The following is a 21,622-nucleotide window of genomic DNA, read 5'->3' as shown; positions in this document are numbered from 1 at the left end:
CAAACGCTGATTTGTAAGAAATACTTCCCGAGTAACATAGATCTGGGGTATCAGCACGATAAAGTCCTGTTTGCTTTCTTGTTGACAGTCTCGTTTAAAGTCAGCATTCCCTCGAAATACGCGACTAATTACATGTAGTACCATGGTAAAATGGCGAATAAGAAGTATACTTCGAGGGAATTTCTAACAGTAATTTATACTTTCTTCCATTTTTACACGGTCTTAGCCTCATCAAAGTATGATAATCTTTACCCTAAATACGTTGATGGTATCAAAGTATGGGGACGTGTTGTAAGACTTTTTATGCACAATCGCTGACTCAGACAACGTCGCATAGGAATGTTTTCACGGACTAAATCTATTTTACTCGTTATTTGCAATTTATTGACATTTTGGATATAGAACAATGTAAAAAGGACAGATACAATAGTCCGTTTGGTGTACAGATATTCAGCACATCTTGATTTCTAACTCATAATACATTATTACTCGAAAAGTTCGACCATCAGAATGGATCAGTAACCTAAGATACGGACTGATAGAATGGATCAGTAACCTAAGATACGGACTATAATGGAGTAGTTGTTGTTCTCTTCAAGGATAGTAATGGACTGGCTTCTTTTATTAGATCTGAAGTAAATTGTGATCCTTGGTCGGATGATATTTTTCTAGGAACTTTCACATGACTAAACACATGTACCTAAACGCCTTCCACGCGTTCTGTCTAGTCCAAGTAATGGAACTCGTTATGGATTTGGATATGGAGTTGCAAATTCATTATTGTGAGACGGTATCTGTTGCCTTAAGTTGTTAGTGGGTCTAAGCGAATATCATACCAATTGTTAGGCTGTTCTTTACATACTGATTTATTGACTACCGATTACTCCGTTTTCATATCAAGAAATAGGACACATCATGGGTGTGACCGGCCAACAGGGGATGTTTATTCCGCTAGGCACATAGAAAAAAAAAAAGAAAATAGATGTAAAGGAACTTAATGTAATTTGTGTTCAAACTGCTAGTGCTGAATAATCGGAAAATTTTCATAATCCATCATCGAACAAAATCGGAAAAAATGTATCAATCAATGATCGATATAATCTTTATTTACATGTAGTTAATAAATGTGAATCATTTTCCGGTTATTTTGTTTTTAGTTTTATGAATATGTCCAACATACACACATCTATTAGCCTATCAACGAGGAATGAAATGGGTGGGTTTTTTTTTCAAGCCACGATATTCACATTGGCGTTAGTTATAAGAAACCCAAATAATTTCCAGACGTCTGACTTGACTTTCCCTGTTTAGGAACATGTATCAAGTTATCAACAGACCCGATACTCCTCCGACTCCGAGCCCCGCTTTTATATCGTGACATGTGCGAAAGAGTCAGAGCGGATCAATATTGAAGAGAGATAATTCAGCAACACCAGCTAGTGTCGCTGTATTGCCTACCTTTTAAAACTTTATTTTGTGGACCTACCATCCAAGACGCGAGGACTCGTCTATCAGACGACTTTTTCTGCAAGTTAATGATGACCAATACGATGCGGTACCCGTGTAAAAATTCTAACACTTACAAATGAAACATTACTTTAATTTTGGTCGTCTCTTCATTTCGATTTTTGTGCACATGACGTCAGCACACAAATACATAAAATTTCAATCGGCGTCTTGGTCATGATCAACTTGAAAAATACTCATCCGATAACTAAATCTGAATTATATTATTTAATTCAAAATAGATATCAACGGCAAACTAACAACCCAACTGTATGGCAAACGGGATGATTTCAGCTTATCCATCGTCAATTTCCCATATTTATGTAGCAAGATTGCATTATCACCTGCATATGGTGTTTATATCTCTCAACTGATTCGATACGCAAGAGCTTGTTTCGTGTATGGTCAGTTTTGAAATCGAAGCAAGCTACTGACAAACAAGTTGATGGTACAGGGGTTCCAACAGTCTCGTTTAAAGTCGCAAATACTTTGGTCGTTATAATGATCTAGTTTGCCAATACAGCCTATCATTGGGTCAAATGCTGTCTGAAGTGTTTCATACCAATTGTTATGCCGTTCCTGACACACTGAGTTTGACTGCGGATAACTCCGTTTGCCTACTCAAAATATAGTGCTCACGCCGGGTATGAGCGGTCTACAGAGGATGCATACTCCTCCTAGGTACCTGTTCCTACCTCTCGTATATCCTGGGGTCCGTGCTTGCCCAATTCTCTACACACACATTTACGCATAGTACAAGTGCAATTTAAGGGTTTTAATACATTCACTTCGTTGTAAATGAATAGAAAACAGAAATTGTTTATGTACATTATATAGATGGCAAAATACCGCCACATTAAGATTGAGTACTGTTTTACGCCATTTTGGCAATATTTCAGGCATCTTACTGGGATTAATTAATTGATATATCTTTGGTTGGGAGTGTTCTAGTTTCCCTCACGATCCCTAGTGAGCCTAATCGTTTTCGAAAATTAGGAAACGGTCGTTTGCGTGTCAAGGGTTTGTGACCGTCGACACAGGGTACCCTTTAACGCTAAATAATGCACTCAGTCATTTTAGTTTTGAAAAGAACACTCAAATTGATTACAAAAAGTAAAACAATGTATATTTCTGTTGATTCTATTCTAAACCAAATAACGGATTAAACAGCATAGACTTTAATTGCAAACACGGGAAATTAGGGGCGATTTTAAAGATAGAACTAACTACTTTTTTGCTTGTCAAGAATTAAAGATACCACTTAGCAATAAACTTTGTTAATTCGTTGGTCATTTTATATTGTTTTCTAAAGAGTGTTTTGATTGGTAACTAACTTATACAACTCCATGCAGACGATGAAAAGGTACAAAATACATATGGTAATATCAACACCTTAAACCTTTGGTGCACACACCTCTTTCAAAATGTTCTAGATCCGCGCCTGCATAACTACTATTTGATTATACAACTGATCAATATTTACTTACCACTCATTGTTGTAAATCCCTTGTAGCACCTACAGCTTCTAATTCTGCAGTGGCATTTGACGATTATCGAAATGTGGTAGTGAGAAACATATCACATCTAATCCATGTTAATGAGTCATATCAGTAATTCATGCTTGCTATCTGACACATATCAAAGGAATAGATAATTTTTTTTATCGACGACAAAGAGTTTACGAAATTTTACTTTCGATTTAGATGCAAAGAATGCTCGTATCGCACCCTTCATGTACACATACTACTGTTAGCGAATTTTCCCTTGACTCTATTAAAGGTATATCAGCTGATTGGTAAAGAACAGGAAATAATTGTTATAGAGTTATATTCTTCTGGTCAGTAATACATAATTAAAGTAGATAGTATTAATGTCAACAGAATATCTTAGGAATTATTTGTAAATTAGATATCGATTTGTCAACGGAAGGTCATGATGATTAGAAATTGAGTTATCTATTTTTGTATGTTAGCTACGCTTTATTTATTTGACTTCATTGTAAAAGATTAGATAAAAACAGGTAAAGCACAGGATCATCTAATATAACTCTGTAATATCCAATATTCAGGTGTGTTTTCCAAGGCAATTAACTGTACCTAACGTTCACACATGACTGTAGCTAACGTGTTGCAATTGACTGTAGCTAAGGTTTTACAATTCACTTTAGCTAACGTGTTACAATTGACTGTAGCTAACGTGTTATAATTGACTGTAGCTACCGTGTTACGATTTACAGTACTTAATGTGTTACAATTGACTGTACTTAACGTGTTACAATTGAATGTAGCTAACGTGTAACAATTGAATGTTGTTAACATGTTATCATTGACTGCAGTTAACATGTTACAATTGACTGTATCTAACGTGTTGAATTTGACTGTAGCTAACGTGTTACAATTGACTGTAGCTAACGTGTTACAATTAACGGTAGCTAACGTGTTACACTTGACTGTAGCTAACGTGTTACAATTGACTGCAGTTAACCTGTTACAATTGACTGTAGCTAGCGTGTTACAATTGACTGTAGCTAACGTATTACAACTGAATGTAACTAACGTGTTATACTTGACTGTAGCTAACGTGTTACAATTGACGGTAGCTAACGTGTTACACTTGACTGTAGCTAACGTGTTACAATTGACGGTAGCTAACGTGTTACACTTGACTGTAGCTAACGTGTTACAATTGACTGTAGCTAACGTGTAACAATTGACAGTAGCTAACGTGTTATAATTGAATGTAGCTGACGTGTTACACTTGACTGTATAGCTAATGTGTTTGTATCAATCGTTTTAAGTACTTTACATGAAAAGTTGATATAATAAGGACCTCAGTAAGACTGTTATGATAATTTCATGTCACGGATGTAGAAAGGACAGCTACAATAGTCCGTTTGGTGTACAGATATTCAGCACATCTTGATTTCTGTCTTATCATACGTTGTTACTAGAAAAGTTCAACCATCAGAATGGATCAATAACCTAAGATACGAATGATAATGGAGTAGTTGTTATTCTCTTCAAGGATAGTAATGGACTGGCTTCTTTTATTAGATCTGAAGTAAATTGTGATCCTTTGTCGGATAAGATTTCTCTGTGAACTCCCACATGACTAAATACATCCACCAAAACTCCTTCCGCGCGTTCTGTCTAGTCCAGGTAATGGAACTGGTTCTAGATATGGAGTTGGAAGCTGAACTACAGTGAGAATGTATATGTTGCCTTTGGTTGTTCGTGTATCCAAAGGTTCAACAATGCTGAATGCGATTCTGTAATTATCGGCATTTATCCATGTGATGATGGTGCAATTGAACCTTTTGGAATGGTTCGCTTACAAATATCACAAGACTTGCAATATCATCTGATATCTGCTTGAGCTCCAGACCAGTAAAATTCCAATGTAACTCTATTCGTTGTCTTTATAACCCCGAAGTGTCCAGTTATCAATGTCTCGTGTGCCATTTTGATAATTAAGTTTCTGTACTTCATAGGGATATTGAATTGTAGGAAAGGTTTCCCGTTGGAGAGTTTTGGACTGGTGTTTTCGCTGCATAATATCTTGTTGCAATCATGCATCATTGTTTTCCCCAATCTCTATAGAATTGATCTGAATTCTCCAGGCTCAGATTCTTAACTTTTCCAACTTAGGGCTTGTTTGTTTTTCCTATATTATTTTTTCTGATACAGTGTTAGGAACTCGCAAATGTTTATATGTTGAATTCAGTTTCCTTGATTACCCATGAGTCTGTACTGCTGCTGTTGTTCCTGTAGACATAATTCAAAATGTATCGGGTCATCTGGATTTCTTACTCCTTCAAAGTTTTCAAGGATCAAGTCATATAATAGATTGTTGAAAAACTACGCCATAATGTTTCCAGTTAAGAAAGTTTATCTACTTCAATTTCAGCTACGTCTGCTTCAACAACTCAAACATCTGCAAAAATGCATGTCTGATTTTTCCCCGTTTTCTGCTCAAATTTAACCAGATTTCTTTTTATAACTACACGACTGCAACCCGTTTCTCTATGAACGTTGACTATTTCGTTGTCATTCAATCCTTTAACAGTAGAAATATGCGTCTCACTAATTGTCAAAGTTTCATTAACATGCAGAAAGTATTCCCTTTTCGCACGAGAAACAAGACATCCGGCCAGACTGAAACCCACTGATTTAGAAAAAAGAACAAGCGTGATGTAAAATCTTTTAGAAGGGTAGTTGGTGTCCATTCCACAGACTCTGCCAAAGAAAAGAAGTTTCCTTGCGTCAATTTCTGCATGGATTGGTAGGGTAGAATTGTTCACAAATATCTGATCTAATCTGGTGAGTCTTGGAAGGTTGAAAATTTGTTTTGGTGATTTCGTGTTGAAGCATGTTAAAATGTCTTAAATCTTCCTAGTTAGTGTAATCCCAAAGTTCACAACCGTAGATAATGGATGGCACAACAACTGTTCTGTATAGATGAGCCATTGTCATGGGGTTTAACCGGGAGATATCCATGTCCAATAGTATGTAAAACGATTTTCACCCCCTTTGAACAGGAGTTAGAGATTCGAGAGTTTGATTTGGTATTACTGTTAATAAGAATTCCGAGATAATCGTTATCTTGTCCATATTGTAATTTGGAGTTCTCCGAGAATATGTCTATGTTTGCTGATTGTCTTTAACATTTTGCATGGAACGATACAATACTTGATTTAGAAGCGTTGTATTTAAAGCACACTTTGCAAGCATATTTCTAATCAGTGTTCATCATCGATTAGAGAGCGGAAGAGGAGAGAGCGATGCAAGCAATGTCATCTGCAAGAGTTGGAGAATGGTAATTGTTGTCGAACATCACAGGGTAATTAGTGTTTAGTAATTGAAGTTCGTATAACAGATTGTTGATGAATACAAGATACAAAAGGGTTGATAAAACACCACCTTGTCAGACGTCTTGTTGGACGGGAAACCAGCATGGTTTAACCTGATTGACAATTACAGAAATTTCAGTATCATTAACCTTCCAAATTTTGCCTTTAATACCTACATTTTGAAACTCATTCGTTCTCTTCTCCAAACAGTATCAAATGCTTTACCTGTTTCCAAAAGTCTATGTATACGTTACTGTCTATTTCTAGATGTACAGTTTACAGACAGACGGACAACGGATGATCAGAAAAGTTCACTGGAGCTTTTAGCTCAGATGAGCTAATAAGAAACTTTTTTAGGAGCAGCCCTGCCTTTAAGAACTTCAAAGCCAAAATTCATGTAAAAATTGGTGATTAAGTGAGGAAAATGCTGTTTAGGCCAACTTTGAAGTTTATTGTTAGCATTGTAGATAATAAATTAGAATGAAAATATCAAAAATTCATATATACATATATGTGTACATCAGGTAATAACTAATGAAACTTGATATAAAAATGTGACTTTTTCCGGAAAATTCTCATCCCTTACAGGTTTTTACTTTTGTTACCCCGAATTGATGCTTTAGAAAAAGAGGATTTTTTTTACATGCATGTACGTATAGTTACAGTAAACATGTCAAAATTATACAATGTCACAGAGAAATATTTCATCAATTATCTATTGATAGGATGGAATAAGCAAGGACATAAAATTTATACCATTTATTATTCAAACTAACTAAGCAATATGTAAATACATAAATACTATTGTAACTTATGTATGAAAGGTGAAGATAATAAACAGTGATCAGCCACACACTCCTATATAGTTGGGCAAATACGGATCAGGTACCTAGGAGAAGTAAGGATCCCCTGTCGACTGATCACACCCGCCATGAGCCCTGTATCATGATCAGGTAAACGGAAATCAGTGTGCCAAGAACGGCTTAACAATCGGTATGAAACACGTCAGACAGTATTTGACCCAATGCGAGGTTGTATTGACGAACTAGATCGTTATAACGACCATAGAATTTGCGAAATGCTGACTTCAATCGAGACTGTTGAAATCCCTGTACCATCAACTTGTTTGTCAGTAGCTTACCTCGATTTAAAAAATGACTATACCCAGAACAAACTCTTGCTCATCGAATTAGTTGAGATATATAAACACCATATGCAGGTGATAATGGAATATTGCTACATAAATGTGGGAAGTTGACGATGGAGAAGCTGAAATCATCCCGTTTGTCGTACAGTTGAGTTGTCAGTTTGCCGTTAATGTCTACTTTCAATAAAATATCTAAGTATGAAGCAGAAGTGAACGACTCTGTGGTGTCCTTTATTTCGAGCTGAATATAACTTGAAGATTTGATGCAATGCACATGAGTTGTGTACATGTTTAATATTAAAGTTATTAACATACGATAGTCACCATTTTTATTTTTACATACATGTACACAGTGTGCGAAATTAACCATGGACCGATAGACAATGTCTATAGAAAATCGAGTCGATCTATAATGATCAAAACAGCTATAGACCGACTTGTCTATAGGAATTCTGAGTAAAAAAACTGGTTCGCCGCCGCTTATTAAACATATATGAGAAGTGGGACCAGTTTATATGTAGTATGCTGATAGTTCTGTTCATCCCTTAGCTGTAATAAAATGTTCCACAATGTAATTACAAATCATTTGAATCCGATTATTCCATTTTCAACCGGGGGGGGGGGGGGGGTCAATTTGATATTTACTTCAATGTACGCCATTTTCGTGCAAATTCGGAATGTCCTTTTTGAACGGTTTTAAAAATATGTGGAAAATGCATGCACTTGAATCAAACATAAAGCGGTCAGTACAACAAGTTCCAGCAAGGCTAAAGTCGCAGAAAATCATGAAAAAATGAAACGTAGTAAATGTGACTTAGATGAAGGGTCAGGCAGTGAAACTGAGCTGGAACAAAATGAAAACGAAATTCTAATTGAAAAGCTTAACGTGCATGAAATTGAAAAAGAATATAATTAAACTATGAACAAATTACCAAACCCAATTTGTGTCTATTATTTATTTTTAACTAACAATGAATATTGCATGATAAATTTCGGTCTATAGGAATTTGTTGTGTTCTATAGGAAATAAAATTATTATGGATCGAAAGTCTATAGGACTTTACAGTTAGTTTCGCACACTGTGTACACATAAAAAAAAAATCAAAAGTAGCTAATCAATTACATCCTCTAAAGTAATCTATTGCAATCGATTACAGGGCAAAATTGACACAACATTCCTTTAAGTTGTTGATTATTGATTGATTATATTTTTGAGTAATTGTGACTGGTCGCAGTAGCTCAGTGATAGAGTGTTTGCCTCATAACGGGGAGGTGGTGAGTTTGAGCCCCGCTCGTGGCCATGTCAAACCTAAGATGTAAACATAGGTAGTGATTGCTCCTTTGCCAAATGCTCAGGATTTTGAAGTGAGAATCACGGGTCTTTCGGATATGACCATGTCAGAGCAGGCATTGGCATGTTGAAGAACCCTCACTATTATGTCCGTAAGCGCTATGCATAGGTTTAAATTTGTGGTACTTCACCTACAACCGGTGACGTCTCCATATGAGTGAAAATTTCTCGACGGGACATAAAACAAACAACCAACCCATGCCTGTTCCAAATATAGTATATTTTTTATTTTCCATATGAATATAAATTTTTATTTTATAATTACAGAAACCAAGAAATAGGTCATTGGCAAAAAAAGTGGACAGAAGGGAAGAAAAAGGTTACAAATTTGACAAAATCCAAGTGTGCTAATGGAATGATGCCAAGCGATGAAGATGATGAGGGTTTCTTGACATACCGATATTCATAGGAAAGCAACTCCTTTAACACATACATAGAAATGTGTCTGGCAAGAAGAAATAGACTCGTCTAAACAAGAATGGGGTATCTATAATAGACAAAGACAAACCCAAGGCTGCAGATGAGTTCTTTTGGATATTTAGATGAGATCTTCATTTGGACTTGGACAATAAGCCTATTTTCTGTATAAATACATATCACAATATTTGTACCATGATCCATTTTATATTAATCTGATTTTGAAATTTACAAGTGTTTTTTTTTTTTATTACAAGTACAAATTTATCATATCAACTATGTAAAAAATATATTGTATTTAAATATGATATGGGAACAAATCAAACTTTAATATAGTGATTGTGTTTGAAAAATGTAACTGTTCTTTATACATTTATTCACTATTTTGAATAATTGGTATGAAATTATTGTTACAGTAACTTTTGTAAATGTTTTCATCTTAAATTTGATGTTTTCATCACATTAATCTTTAAATGAAAATACTGAAAAATGATAATTTTGATTACAGGCAGTTTTCTTTGTGAATTGACAATTTGAAAAAGAGTAATGTGACAAGGACTTAATTGTATTTTATTGTGCCCTTATACAAGAATATGTATGTTGTACTTAATAATAGTTTGATAGATATTTTTATATGTACTAGAAAATATCTTTGTTAGTTTACTTTGAATAAAAAAGCTCATTGAAATCTCATTTTGTTTTTCTTCGTTTTTTATTAATCTTAATTTGATAAGTTGAATGAAAGATGACAAATGATCAAATTTACTTTTAAGTCATGATCAAATTTACTTTTAAGTCATGATCAAATTTACTTTCAAGTAATGTCAATTAAGAATAATTAAAGATGAAATTTACTTCCAAGTAAAGCCAGTTAGGAATATTAAAGATGTGTAATGATGAACTTTACTGTCCAGTAAAGTCAGTAGAAGTTAACTTTATGACAAGTAAAGGTGAAATTTCAGGACATCATCTATCTGCTTTACTTGATTAAATACTAACTTTAATGAACCTTAAAGTCCCTGAAATTTCATATTTACATTGAAGTAAAGTTAAGACAATGTGGGACATTACATTACCTTTAAGTCAAATTAAAGTTAATGTTTACCAACTTTGCCTTAAATCAGTAAAGTTATTCAAAGGCAATGTAAATATTAAATTTACATTGCCTTTATTTACTTTGTAAAGCCATTTTTTCATGCAGTGTGATTTAGACTACGAATAACTCCGTTTACCTGATGAGGATATAGGGCTCGTGGCGGGTGTGACCGGTCGACAGGGAATGCGTACTCCTCCTAGGCACCTAATCCCACCTGTGGTGTGTCCAGGGGTCCATGTTTGCTGAACTATCTACTTTGTATTGCTTTATATAAGAGTTATGAGATTGATCACTGTTCGTTATCTTCACCTGTCATCATTATTCGTTGCCTTCACTGTTCTTTCTAAGATTTATCACTATTCGTTGCCTTCACTGTTCTTTCTAAGATTTATCACTATTCGTTGCCTTCACTGTTCTTTCTAAGATTTATCACTATTCATTATCTTCACCTTTCTTTCTAAGATTTATCACTATTCATTATCTTCACATTTCTTTATAAGATTTATCACTATTCATTATCTTCACATTTCTTTATAAGATTTATCACTATTCATTATCTTCACCTTTCTTTATAAGATGTATCACTATTCATTATCTTCACCTTTCTTTATAAGATGTATCACTATTCATTATCTTCACCTTTCTTTATAAGATGTATCACTATTCATTATCTCCACCTTTCTTTATAAGATGTATCACTATTCATTATCTTCACCTTTCTTTATAAGATGTATCACTATTCATTATCTTCACCTTTCTTTATAAGATGTATCACTATTCATTATCTTCACCTTTCTTTATAAGGTGTATCACTATTCATTATCTTCACCTTTCTTTATAAGATGTATCACTATTCATTATCTTCACTTTTTTTTTATAAGATTTATCACTATTCATTATCTTCACCTTTCTTTATAAGATGTATCACTATTCATTATCTTCACCTTTCTTTATAAGGTGTATCACTATTCGTTATCGTCATTTGTTCATAATGGACCCTTGGTGATTCCTATAAAAACACATACGTACTAATTGTGACATTAACATGCAAGGTGAAGATAACGAACAGTGATCAATCTCATAACTCCTACAAGAAATACAAAATAGATAGTTGGGCAAACACGGACCCCTGGACACACCAGAGATGGGATCAGGTGTCTAGGAGGAGTAAGCATCCCCTGTTGACTGGTCACATTCGCCGTGAGCCCCATATCCTGATCAGGTAAACGGAGTTATCCGCAGTCAAAATCAGTGTGCCAAGAACGGCTTAACAATCGGTATGAAACACGTCAGACAGCATTTGACCCAATGCGAAGTTGTATTGACGAACTAGATCGTTATAACGACCATAGAATTTGCGAAATGCTGACTTCAATCGAGACTGTTGAAATCCCTGTACCATCAACTTGTTTGTCAGTAGCTTACCTCGATTTAAAAAATGCCTATACCCAGAACAAGCTCTTGGATATCGAACCAGTTGATATATATAAACACCATATGCAGGTGATAATGGAATATTGTTACATAAATGTGGGAAGTTGACGATGGAGAAGCTGAAATCATCCCGTTTGTCGTACAGTTGAGTTGTCAGTTTGCCGTTAATGTCTACTTTTAATAAAATATTTAAGTATGAAGCAGAAGTGAACGACTCTGTGGTGTCCTTTATTTCGAGCTCACAGGGATATATCAAATCGACATATGAATGAAAGCTATCATTGGTCATCGATATATCTAAAAGTCGAATTGAAGGTCACAGCGAGAGATTTTTTTCTTCTCACGTAGAAGTTTTTGAATAAATTCTGCTTCATTTGAATATAAAAACGGGTCAGCTAACAAACGAACACAATTCGTGCCCATGGGAATTCCAACAGACTGTTGGAAGACCTGATCACCAAAGACCACGAATATATTGTCAATGAGGAACTCTACCATATATTTTATTTCAACTTCAGAGTACTTGTGCGTGGAATCAGAGTGGTGTTTAACAAAGTAAGTTTTTGAATGACTGATCACTAGGTATTAATATTTCCGTTTTCCGTTTTTGTTGAAGAAGCAACTGTCTATGATGTCAAAAAGTCTAGTCTTTAATTTATCGTGAGGAATTTATCACTGTCCGTTATCTTCACCTTGCATAGTGTTAAAAAGTCATAAGTTTTAATGCTTTTGATTTGGGAAAAATTATGTGATCTCAAGTTTACTAAAAGTTCTTTTGAATTTTTTAGAATCCACATTTGATTAACACCACTTCTGGTATATATAGTCGCACAGTAATTTTGAAGTTTCTCATTCACAGCTGTTACCATTTTCGCGAGGAGCAACGATAGGGGCTTGGTAGAGCACTTACTGAATCCAGAAATGTATCTTTGTAAGGATTTTTATGTAGTTTAGGAATCCAGTATAGGTACGGTAACTCATATCCATTCGACCTATTGACCGGAATATTAAATGTGTCTAAAACTGATCCGCAGTCAAAATCAGTGTGTCAAGAACGGCCTAACAATCGGTATGAAACACGTCAGACAGAATTTGTGTCCAGGGGTTCGTGTCTGCCCAACTATCTATTTGTATTGCTTATAGGAATTATGAGATTGATCACTGTTCGTTATCTTCACCTTACATATCATCTTAATGGTGACGTTGACCTTGAATTAGAGTAATGTTACAGTATCTGTTTATATGCAACATTGCGTTTCAAATGTAAGCTTCTAAGGCATCTTTATAACAAAATTGTTTAATATAGTCAGAGAAGCATAGAAATGTACCGCAGATTGATTCCAGGATTTCATTTCCATCTTGCAATTCTTTACTGCTCCGTTATCTGGGAGATTTTGAGGTATCCGACCCACATTAGCTGACTTTTATAAAAGGTAAATCAAAGTGTTTATAATGACCATAATTGATTCTGAAAGCTATATCTATGTTTTTCATTGAAAACTTACCGCAACAAGATGTGTTTGTGAAACAGAAATGTCCCCGGTAATGGCCAATTCCGAAGATGACCAAGGTCACAAGGGCAAATATCTTGGTACCAGTAGAAAGATCTTGTCACAAGAAATGCTCATGTACAATATGAAAGCTCTAATTTTACCATTAAGAAGTTATGACCAATTAAAAAAATAATAAAAGTGGGTCAAATGTCAAGGTCAAGAGGTTTAGTGCCAACGAAAAGGTCTTGTCACAAGGAATACTCATGTGAACTATCAAAGCTCTATCACTTGCTGTTCAAAAGTTATTAGCAAGGTTAAAGTTTCAGACTGAATGACAGAATTACAGGATCACAGAGTGACAAACAGGACAAAAAGAATATGCCCCCGATCTTCGATCTCGAGGGCATAAAACACCTTAAATTATCATTATTTATATCTTTTTCAATTATGCTGCAACTTTTATTTAATAATGAAATAAAATAAGAAATAAATGGACATTTAAAGTTTTCTTTTATTATTAAAACATAATTTTGATTATAAAACACTTCTAACTTCAAAAAGACAAACTGACTATGAAAAAACAAGAAAAAATGGAAAAATAAAAAAGGTGAAATGTACAAAATCTCTGTTTTTTAAAAAAAATGCAAATTTTTCACAAATAATGTACTGCAAATGAAGTTCAATCCCTATATTTTTGTTTACCACAATTATAAATACACTTACCATAGAAAGCTTAAATTATACTATGTTGAACAACAACAACCCCTACAAAAATCTTAACATTGAAACATTTTGATGCAACATTCCAATTTGAAAAACAAAAATAACATACATATGAAAAATGTATCATTAAAACAATGAAAGCATAGGAACTCTAACAAAACAATTATAAATGTCACTAACCTCCACCTGACCTTGAATCATCAGGAAATGCTCATTATCATATATAGTTTACTTTTCACATCTTACGACCGAATAGCTAATTTATCAACTTTACATGTGTCAAACTCATACTCAAAACATGCTTATAAACATGACTAATTTACTGTTCAAAAAATGAACAAAACTTTGGACTAATATTTCCCAACAACTTTTTATCTTTGGTTACACGTGGTTTCTCAAAACAACTGTTTGCAGTAAAAATATTTCTTAGATCATCTTCAACATCTCTCTGCCAAACAAACTTCAAATGTTGTAGATTTAGGTCAGAGTCTGCTATATTTTCTGTAGTAGCTAATTTGAGTACACCACTGGCAACAACACAATGTAGGGTGCCAATATTTTTGGCCTTGGCAAGATTGAACCCTTCTTGTAAAAAATGACAATTTGACGCATGAGAATGTTTTACATCATCTGCTTCTGTCATGCCACTTGCATACAGAATCTTAGCTAACATTTTGACATCATCAACTGCACCATGATCATTGTAAGATTCTTGACAGAAATATTCTGCTAGAAATCCTTGCTTATAAGACCCAAGTTTTGGAACTTTTGAATGCAATGATGACAAAGAATCCACAAATACTAAAACATGATTTGAAAATTCATTCCCACTCTACATATAGCATAGGATAGAACACGGAAGTCAAAAACTTTTCCATTGTGTGCAATCAAAAGAACATTACTAATGTTCTTCAAAAACTTTAAAAATTTTGAAAGTGCCTCTATTATCGATACAGTTGCCACATGCTTTCCGTGCACAGTCATGTGTTCACCATCCCAGTATATACATAACATGAACACTCGACATCAGAATTCAGAACTTGCACAGCAGTCTGTGTGATATGAGGCATTAGTCCACGCTGAACTGAAAAGGATCCATAAAATTGAATTGAAAAATTATGAAAACACATATCTATAATATATACGGTGTGACCGTTGGACCGAGCGAAGGAATGCAGGTGGTTTCGGGACGAAACCACCCGTTACCGGGCGGAGCATGAAATGGTCATTGGCGTGTCCCGAGTGATAATCATAATTCTGTTAAGTACGGTAAATTATAATGCATTTAGAATATATATTATTTATGAAATTCCCCTTGCGCTAAACGCCCAGTAACATCTAAATATTAAAGGGGGATATATGAGGATAATTACAGGATCCGCCTATTCCTTTACCGCGGGGATTATAACGCCAGCCGACATAAATCGTGCATTGTGACGTCACATATAGCCTCGACTTCTTCGTCTTTCAAATCCAACAATTACAAACAACAATATACATCTCGTTTGCAATATTTGAAAGAAAGCTAAAACTAAACAGAAATGAACCAACAGATTCAATGTGGTAAAAAGCTGGTGTAAACATATCGTATATTTTTTATTTATGGAAACTCGTGAACTCGTTCATCTATTTAGTTGTATTCATATTTTTGATGATTGGCTTAAAACTTGCAGTTTATTGTTAACTTTGTTGTGTAAAGTTGGTTTCAAGTCTGCATATTGTTAATTTTGCGAGTACTATGTATAGTTTTCAGTATAGATTATGTGTAAAACTCTCATGAGTATACAAGTAAAGTGATGAGTATTAGTAACAATGTGAAAACACATTGTCAAGTGTCATACACCAATATGTGTATTGTGTAGTCAGTAAAGTACATGCACAAGTATATGTATATATTGAGTATTGAGTAATAACATATGAAGTAATTAGTAGAGTCAAAGTACATATATGAATGCAAGGTGAAGATAACGAACAGTGAATATATACAGTGTATCGTAGTTGTAGTACAAAAATTGTACACTGTAGTAGTGATGTGTACACATTCACACTAGATTATGGTACATGTGCAATGTGAGATAACAATATGTATATTTGAAATGTGCAACTTGATTTTATAGATCCTTTAAATTAGCCACAAATTAAAAGAAATCAAGGAGAAGTAGGAAGTGAGAGTGGGAGCCAGAGGAAACGTATTAGAATTCCAAAAGGAGCCACCATTCCAACTGGACCCAGTGTAGTTATTGAAACAACCGCAGTGACATTATGGTGACAATCACAAGACTGAGTTTTTAATTATATTTCATTTATTTGTGTAATAATTAGTAACAAAATTGATGTAAAAGTAATAAACATGTAAAGTGTACCATTATCTGTTATATTTCCTGACAACAAAATGTGACAATAATTATACTATTTATTTTCAACAAACTGAGTGTTTGAATTACAAATTGTACGTCAGTCTTGTATTTTCGCCATTCAAATTAAAACACGAATAACTGTAGAAGCAACTAATGAACAAAACAATATAGCCGCGCCCATATGGATCACGAAATTTTCAGTGAACGTATGTAGAGATTATCTTTATTCATTTGCTGATTTTTTTCATTTTTTTTAATACATACGTGTTACCTTTAGAGCCTTGCTTCGTGGACGGGCCTTCCGAGCTTCGCTCGGTATAAACTATCTAGATACATGTAATTTACTCTAAATATAGAATTGGTAATGGTATTCAAAACTCCAACAATGAGCCCATGGACCACATCACCTGAGTCAGTCTGTCCCATATTTATAGATTTTCCTTATATATTCGCAAGTAAAACTTTGATCCTCGATTATCGCTCCATCCTACCCCCGTGGACCATGATTTTAACAATCTTGAATTTGCAGTATGTCAGGAAGCTTTCATGTATAATGCAGCTTTTCTGGCCCGGTGCTTTTTGAGAAAATATTTTATATGACCCCACCCTATTCTTGCATTTTCGTGATTATCTCCCCTTTGGGGGGATATGGTCTTTCATTTGAACAAACATGAATGTCATTCACCCAAGGATGCTTTTTGCCAAGTTTGGTTGAAAATGGCTCCGTGGTTCTGGAGAAGAAGTCGAAAATGTAAAAAAAACCAAACAACGTTTACAGACGGACAGACAGACGACGCACAACAAGCGATCAGAAAAGCTCACTTGAGCTTTTAACTAGGGTGAGCTATATTGTGGAAGTCAATTATATTTCTTACTAAATCCTATAGTTTCTAGGTCGATAATGACCCTATTTTCTTGAACTTCGTTCAGGTGGTCGACTTTGGTGAATCCTGGTTTGGGAACTGCATTAGGAATAGTCTGGATGTCGACTTGGTGAGAAAGTCTCAACTTCTGATGAAATATGAATATACATGTATCTCTAATATACAAACAATCACTTTCAACATTTATTCATTAACTAACACTTTGTAAGTTATTGTTTACCTGATTGATATGTATCTCCTTCAGCTGCTTCGTTCGCTCCTTTGTGGGTAATTTTCTCCTGCTTCATTTCCAATCGACGGCGCTTCTTTTCAGGCAACTTTGATCTTTCCTGTCTCTTCTGTCTTTTCATGTCCATATTCTCCGAATATTTCAGTGTATGATGACCAGGGGATAATCCGTGTTCTTTAAATACCTGAAAGTAATAGTAAATACATTGAATAAGAATGAGCAAGAAAAAATTCATCATTCTTTTCGAGTAATTCAAAAATTATGAATTATGAGATTCATTACCGTTCGTTACCTTCAACTTTCATTTACAACAATAAATATTAGCCTAAAGTTAATGTAAATAAGGTTTTCCTACTTTGAAAATATACACATTCATAGAAGAGTTTTTGTTAGTAATATGTATTTATTTCCAAAAATAAGCTGCAAGAAATGGTCAAAACTGACAACAGGGAATTAAACAAAACTCAACAAACACCTCAAGATAACATCAAACTTGTCTACTTCCGGTAAGTATTTGTGACCTTCATTCATACATGCTGCAGTAGTTTTTACACAAAGTCAAGGCTTAGACTTTTCCCATAATGCAAGTTTTTTGGTGCTCATAAACTGACTGCTCGATTAACATGTTTCGCAAGCTTGGCTGGACCCTAAATCACTATACAAAGTAGCTTTGGCAATCACATGTTCAAAGATTGTATCAGGTTTTTCTTTCAAAACTGGGTCACTTAGTGATGTCTTGTATGGTAAACTCAGCTGGTCTTCTCTTGTATCCTTGGAACACTTGGTATGGTCTCCGAACTGGTGAGGCACTAATGCTTCTAAGTTTTCCCGTATGTCGTCTGGATCACCTTGATTTTTAGCGAAGATGTACTTGATACATTTTGTGAAGTGCTGAATCACTTGATTGGTTATCTTTGCGGCTTTACTGTTCTTCAAGTCATATAAATGTTTAGTGACATTTTAACACAATGGTTACGGTCAAGTTGTTTCTTTATTCTTACACCCAGTTCATTCTCAATCCTTGATATCACAGAATTGTATCACCCTCAATAACTTCAACTGGTGTCTTTTGTGACATCATCTCCTTTATCGCTTGAATCCCAGTCATAGCCTCCATCTGTCCTGATGATCCTGTGTGATTCCAGACACATTTGTGATTGCGAACCTTTTCTCCAGGTCTATTTCGTTTCCACCATTTGCAAACCGAACAAGTTCGATGTTTAATAACAGTTTTAAGAACTTTATTGCCATACTTACTTTTGCTGACCAAAAATGTATGGCCTCTTGTATGTTTAAATGTTTTATGGCGTAAACTGAAAATTGATACAGTTTTCAGCAGAATTCCACATTACACTTTTATAATTTATTATCTTACCTGTTAGACTACCAAATCCGTTTTTGCCAGCATGGTCAGCACCTTCCTGACACTTTGTCTATATGTGCAGTTTCACTATAAATAACACCCACATAGAATGAGAATGCACTAAAGTTCACATGATAATATATATGAACGAAATTAAATGTATCACATGAAAGTATTAAAGTATATGAGAATTACTTGACTATTCCTTGTGGAGTGTGAAGAGAAAGGTCCATTTCCCGTAAATCTATATGTGATGGACAAACTAGTTTTGGAGTCTGAGGGGAATGATCAACATTTAGTGAATCTCGATCTGGCAGACAAACTTGCGCTGGGTTAGAATTCCTGAAATAAATAACACAAGATAATGTATATTTCCAATTAATCGACGCTTTTCTCTGGTGTATGAATTGTAAACGTGCAAGCACTGTGTCTGGTTAACTGGTATATTGATACAAGTCAGATCACTCCCAAGATTTAAAAAAATATGCTGTTGTTAGTGTTATAGTATATGATGAAAATTTTAGAACTTACTCATCATCATTTCCAGAATCGCCACTTTCCTCCAGGTCTTGAAGCACACTTGTAGATTTCAAAAGTGATGCAGGATTACTGAAATTATTTCAGTAGTATCATATTTATACTCGCATAGGTATATATGTTACCTATATATGCACATAAAGGGTAACAACTTTGTCATTTCTGACATAGGTTTCAACATTCTAATATTACATACCCTAGAAATTCACCATCTATAACTGCAGTACCTCATTAAAAGTAGCGTGATGGACAAATGGTGCATTGTTTTCTTCCATAGTTGAAATGTCACTACAATGAATGATATTTTAATTGTTTCACTTATTCATTTATAATTTTTCCTGAAGTACACAATTGATAGAGTCTGAATAAAATAGGAGGGCATTCACTTCAAATGAGTAAATACTTATCCACTCATATCAAATTACAAAATGAAAGTATCAAATAGAATAATACCTAGTGTTTTGTGTCGTGTCGCATACAGTATGTGCCTACATGATTCCCTGTATTTTAAATTGAAAAATTGTGACAAACTACAAATAACAATTATGTCAATCTTTCAAATATATTAGGCCTAAATAAAATATGTCTGTTTTTGGTTTCCCAACCCTACATCTACATTTTTGCTGCAGACTCTATTGATGATACATACATAATAAAATAAAAATCCGAACTTTAGAAACAGGAATGTTTTATGTTTTTCATTTGCATTCGATTTTCTCAGTCCTTCAGATGAGACGGCAAAAACCGAGGCCCTGTGTCACAGCAGGTGTGACACGATAAAGATCCATCCCTGCTCAAAGGCCATAAGCGTCGAGCATAGGCCTAAATTTTGCAGCCCTTCACCAGTAGTAGTGACATCTCCATATGATTGAAGGATTCTCGAGAGGTATGTTAACAATATATAATCAATCATATTGTTTGAAAAGTATTCAAATGTAAATAGGTCTGTATTTACAGCATATCAAAAACTACGATTTTGATAAAATGTTTTCCATTTTATAAAATAATGTTTTACCTACCTTTAAATTAAAATAGGAAACACACATATATCTTATTGTAGCCGTGTGTACTTTGAAAAACTGACCTCATTTCAGTGTCAAATGATACTTTAGTTGCAATGGCCATACTTTTCTCTGCATAATCTTTAATTATTTGCCCAGCTCGTCATTCCATGGCTTTGAGATTTTTGTTTGATATCGATGGGAGATCAAGCGTTGTAAGGACATTATTGACTCGTTGTGGGCCTCCAATCGAGTCAATCATTGCTACAAAACATATTCAGCAAATTTCAAATCTTCTGTGGATGTTAATTGAATATGCAAACACTAACATTGTATATTTTCTCAATTATAAACACGCAGTACATAACTGCACCTAACTTTGTGTTCATCAGTTGCCCGCAGTTATTACACTGTATATACAAATAACCCCCTGTCCCATGTTCATTTCACCTTTGATAGTTTCATGCGCAAGATATAATGGTTCCATCCTACAGAACAGACAGTGGCTTAAGGAATCGACCAAACATCTCAATTCTACAACACGCCTACCCTTTCCTCAATCTTCCGTTTCTATCTTTTTTTAATTCGCTAACCGTGATATTCCCGGACAACATTCTTCACATCTGTTCTTATCGTTGTGAAAATGTCCAATAGGGTGCTTATGTTCAACAACGGTGTTTCTAATACCCTTCTGTCGTTTTGTGCTGTCTTCCTCTCCCCTTTTTTGACTGTATCCGACGTAAAACGACCACGTTTTTCCCGCACGACTTTTTTCAGGGGCGCAACCATTACAGATTGTCCCACCATCTCGTGTGTGCGAGATTTTACGGAAACATCAAACTTGAACGTGTTTTATGTTTTAATGATTGGCGAACAAAATGAACCATTAAAAATAGCTATTCATTTAATTTTATTTGTTTATTAAAATACTTTTTATTAATTTCCGACACCTTCTGACATATACCAATATGTCCCGACATCGTCTTTTAGTCACGTGGTCTAATGAGATTCGGATACCTTAAAGAAATGTCAGAGTTAATGAAATTAGTGCAAACTTGTGTAGATAAGCTTTCAAAACTCAGACCAACAAGAGGGGTAAGAGACACTCAGGGAACGTGGCATATACAGAATGCTACAATGTGGGCTTCCAGAACTTTGGTTGATCCAGAAAATATACTATTTTCCGTTTTAAATATTACAGATAGGCCTGTTAGAGTTGACAAGAATGCCACAGT

General features: G+C 34.7%; 1 protein-coding gene and 2 long non-coding RNA genes across 4 annotated transcripts in view; 1 reads left to right on the top strand and 2 right to left on the bottom strand.

Annotated features, from left to right (window-relative positions):
* Positions 1 to 3,153, bottom strand: part of LOC125664360 (protein mono-ADP-ribosyltransferase PARP12-like) — a 45,120-nt gene extending 41,967 nt beyond the window's left edge. For both annotated transcript variants that reach the window (XM_048897076.2, XM_048897078.2), the window contains exon 1: positions 2,994 to 3,153. In XM_048897076.2, coding sequence (XP_048753033.2) covers positions 2,994 to 3,000 — 7 coding nt within the window. In that variant the 5' untranslated portion in view covers positions 3,001 to 3,153. The remainder of the gene's footprint in view (positions 1 to 2,993) is intronic.
* On the top strand, positions 96 to 9,907 carry LOC130051006 (uncharacterized). The gene is made up of 2 exons (XR_008799378.1): positions 96 to 189; positions 9,121 to 9,907. It is a non-coding gene; the product is annotated as an uncharacterized LOC130051006 (long non-coding RNA).
* Positions 9,908 to 13,786: 3,879 nt separating this feature from the next.
* Positions 13,787 to 20,268, bottom strand: LOC125664369 (uncharacterized). The gene is made up of 7 exons (XR_007365859.2): positions 19,583 to 20,268; positions 19,381 to 19,458; positions 19,045 to 19,191; positions 18,862 to 18,936; positions 17,478 to 17,670; positions 17,249 to 17,384; positions 13,787 to 15,100 (listed from the first exon to the last, which is right to left on the bottom strand). It is a non-coding gene; the product is annotated as an uncharacterized LOC125664369 (long non-coding RNA).
* Between the last annotated feature and the right edge of the window lie 1,354 nt (positions 20,269 to 21,622).

Source organism: Ostrea edulis, chromosome 1 (assembly GCF_947568905.1).
Source record: "Ostrea edulis chromosome 1, xbOstEdul1.1, whole genome shotgun sequence".
Classification (NCBI taxonomy): Eukaryota; Metazoa; Mollusca; class Bivalvia; order Ostreida; family Ostreidae; genus Ostrea; species Ostrea edulis.
Note: the sequence above shows the minus strand (reverse complement) of the source record. Positions and strands in the feature narration are given on the sequence as shown.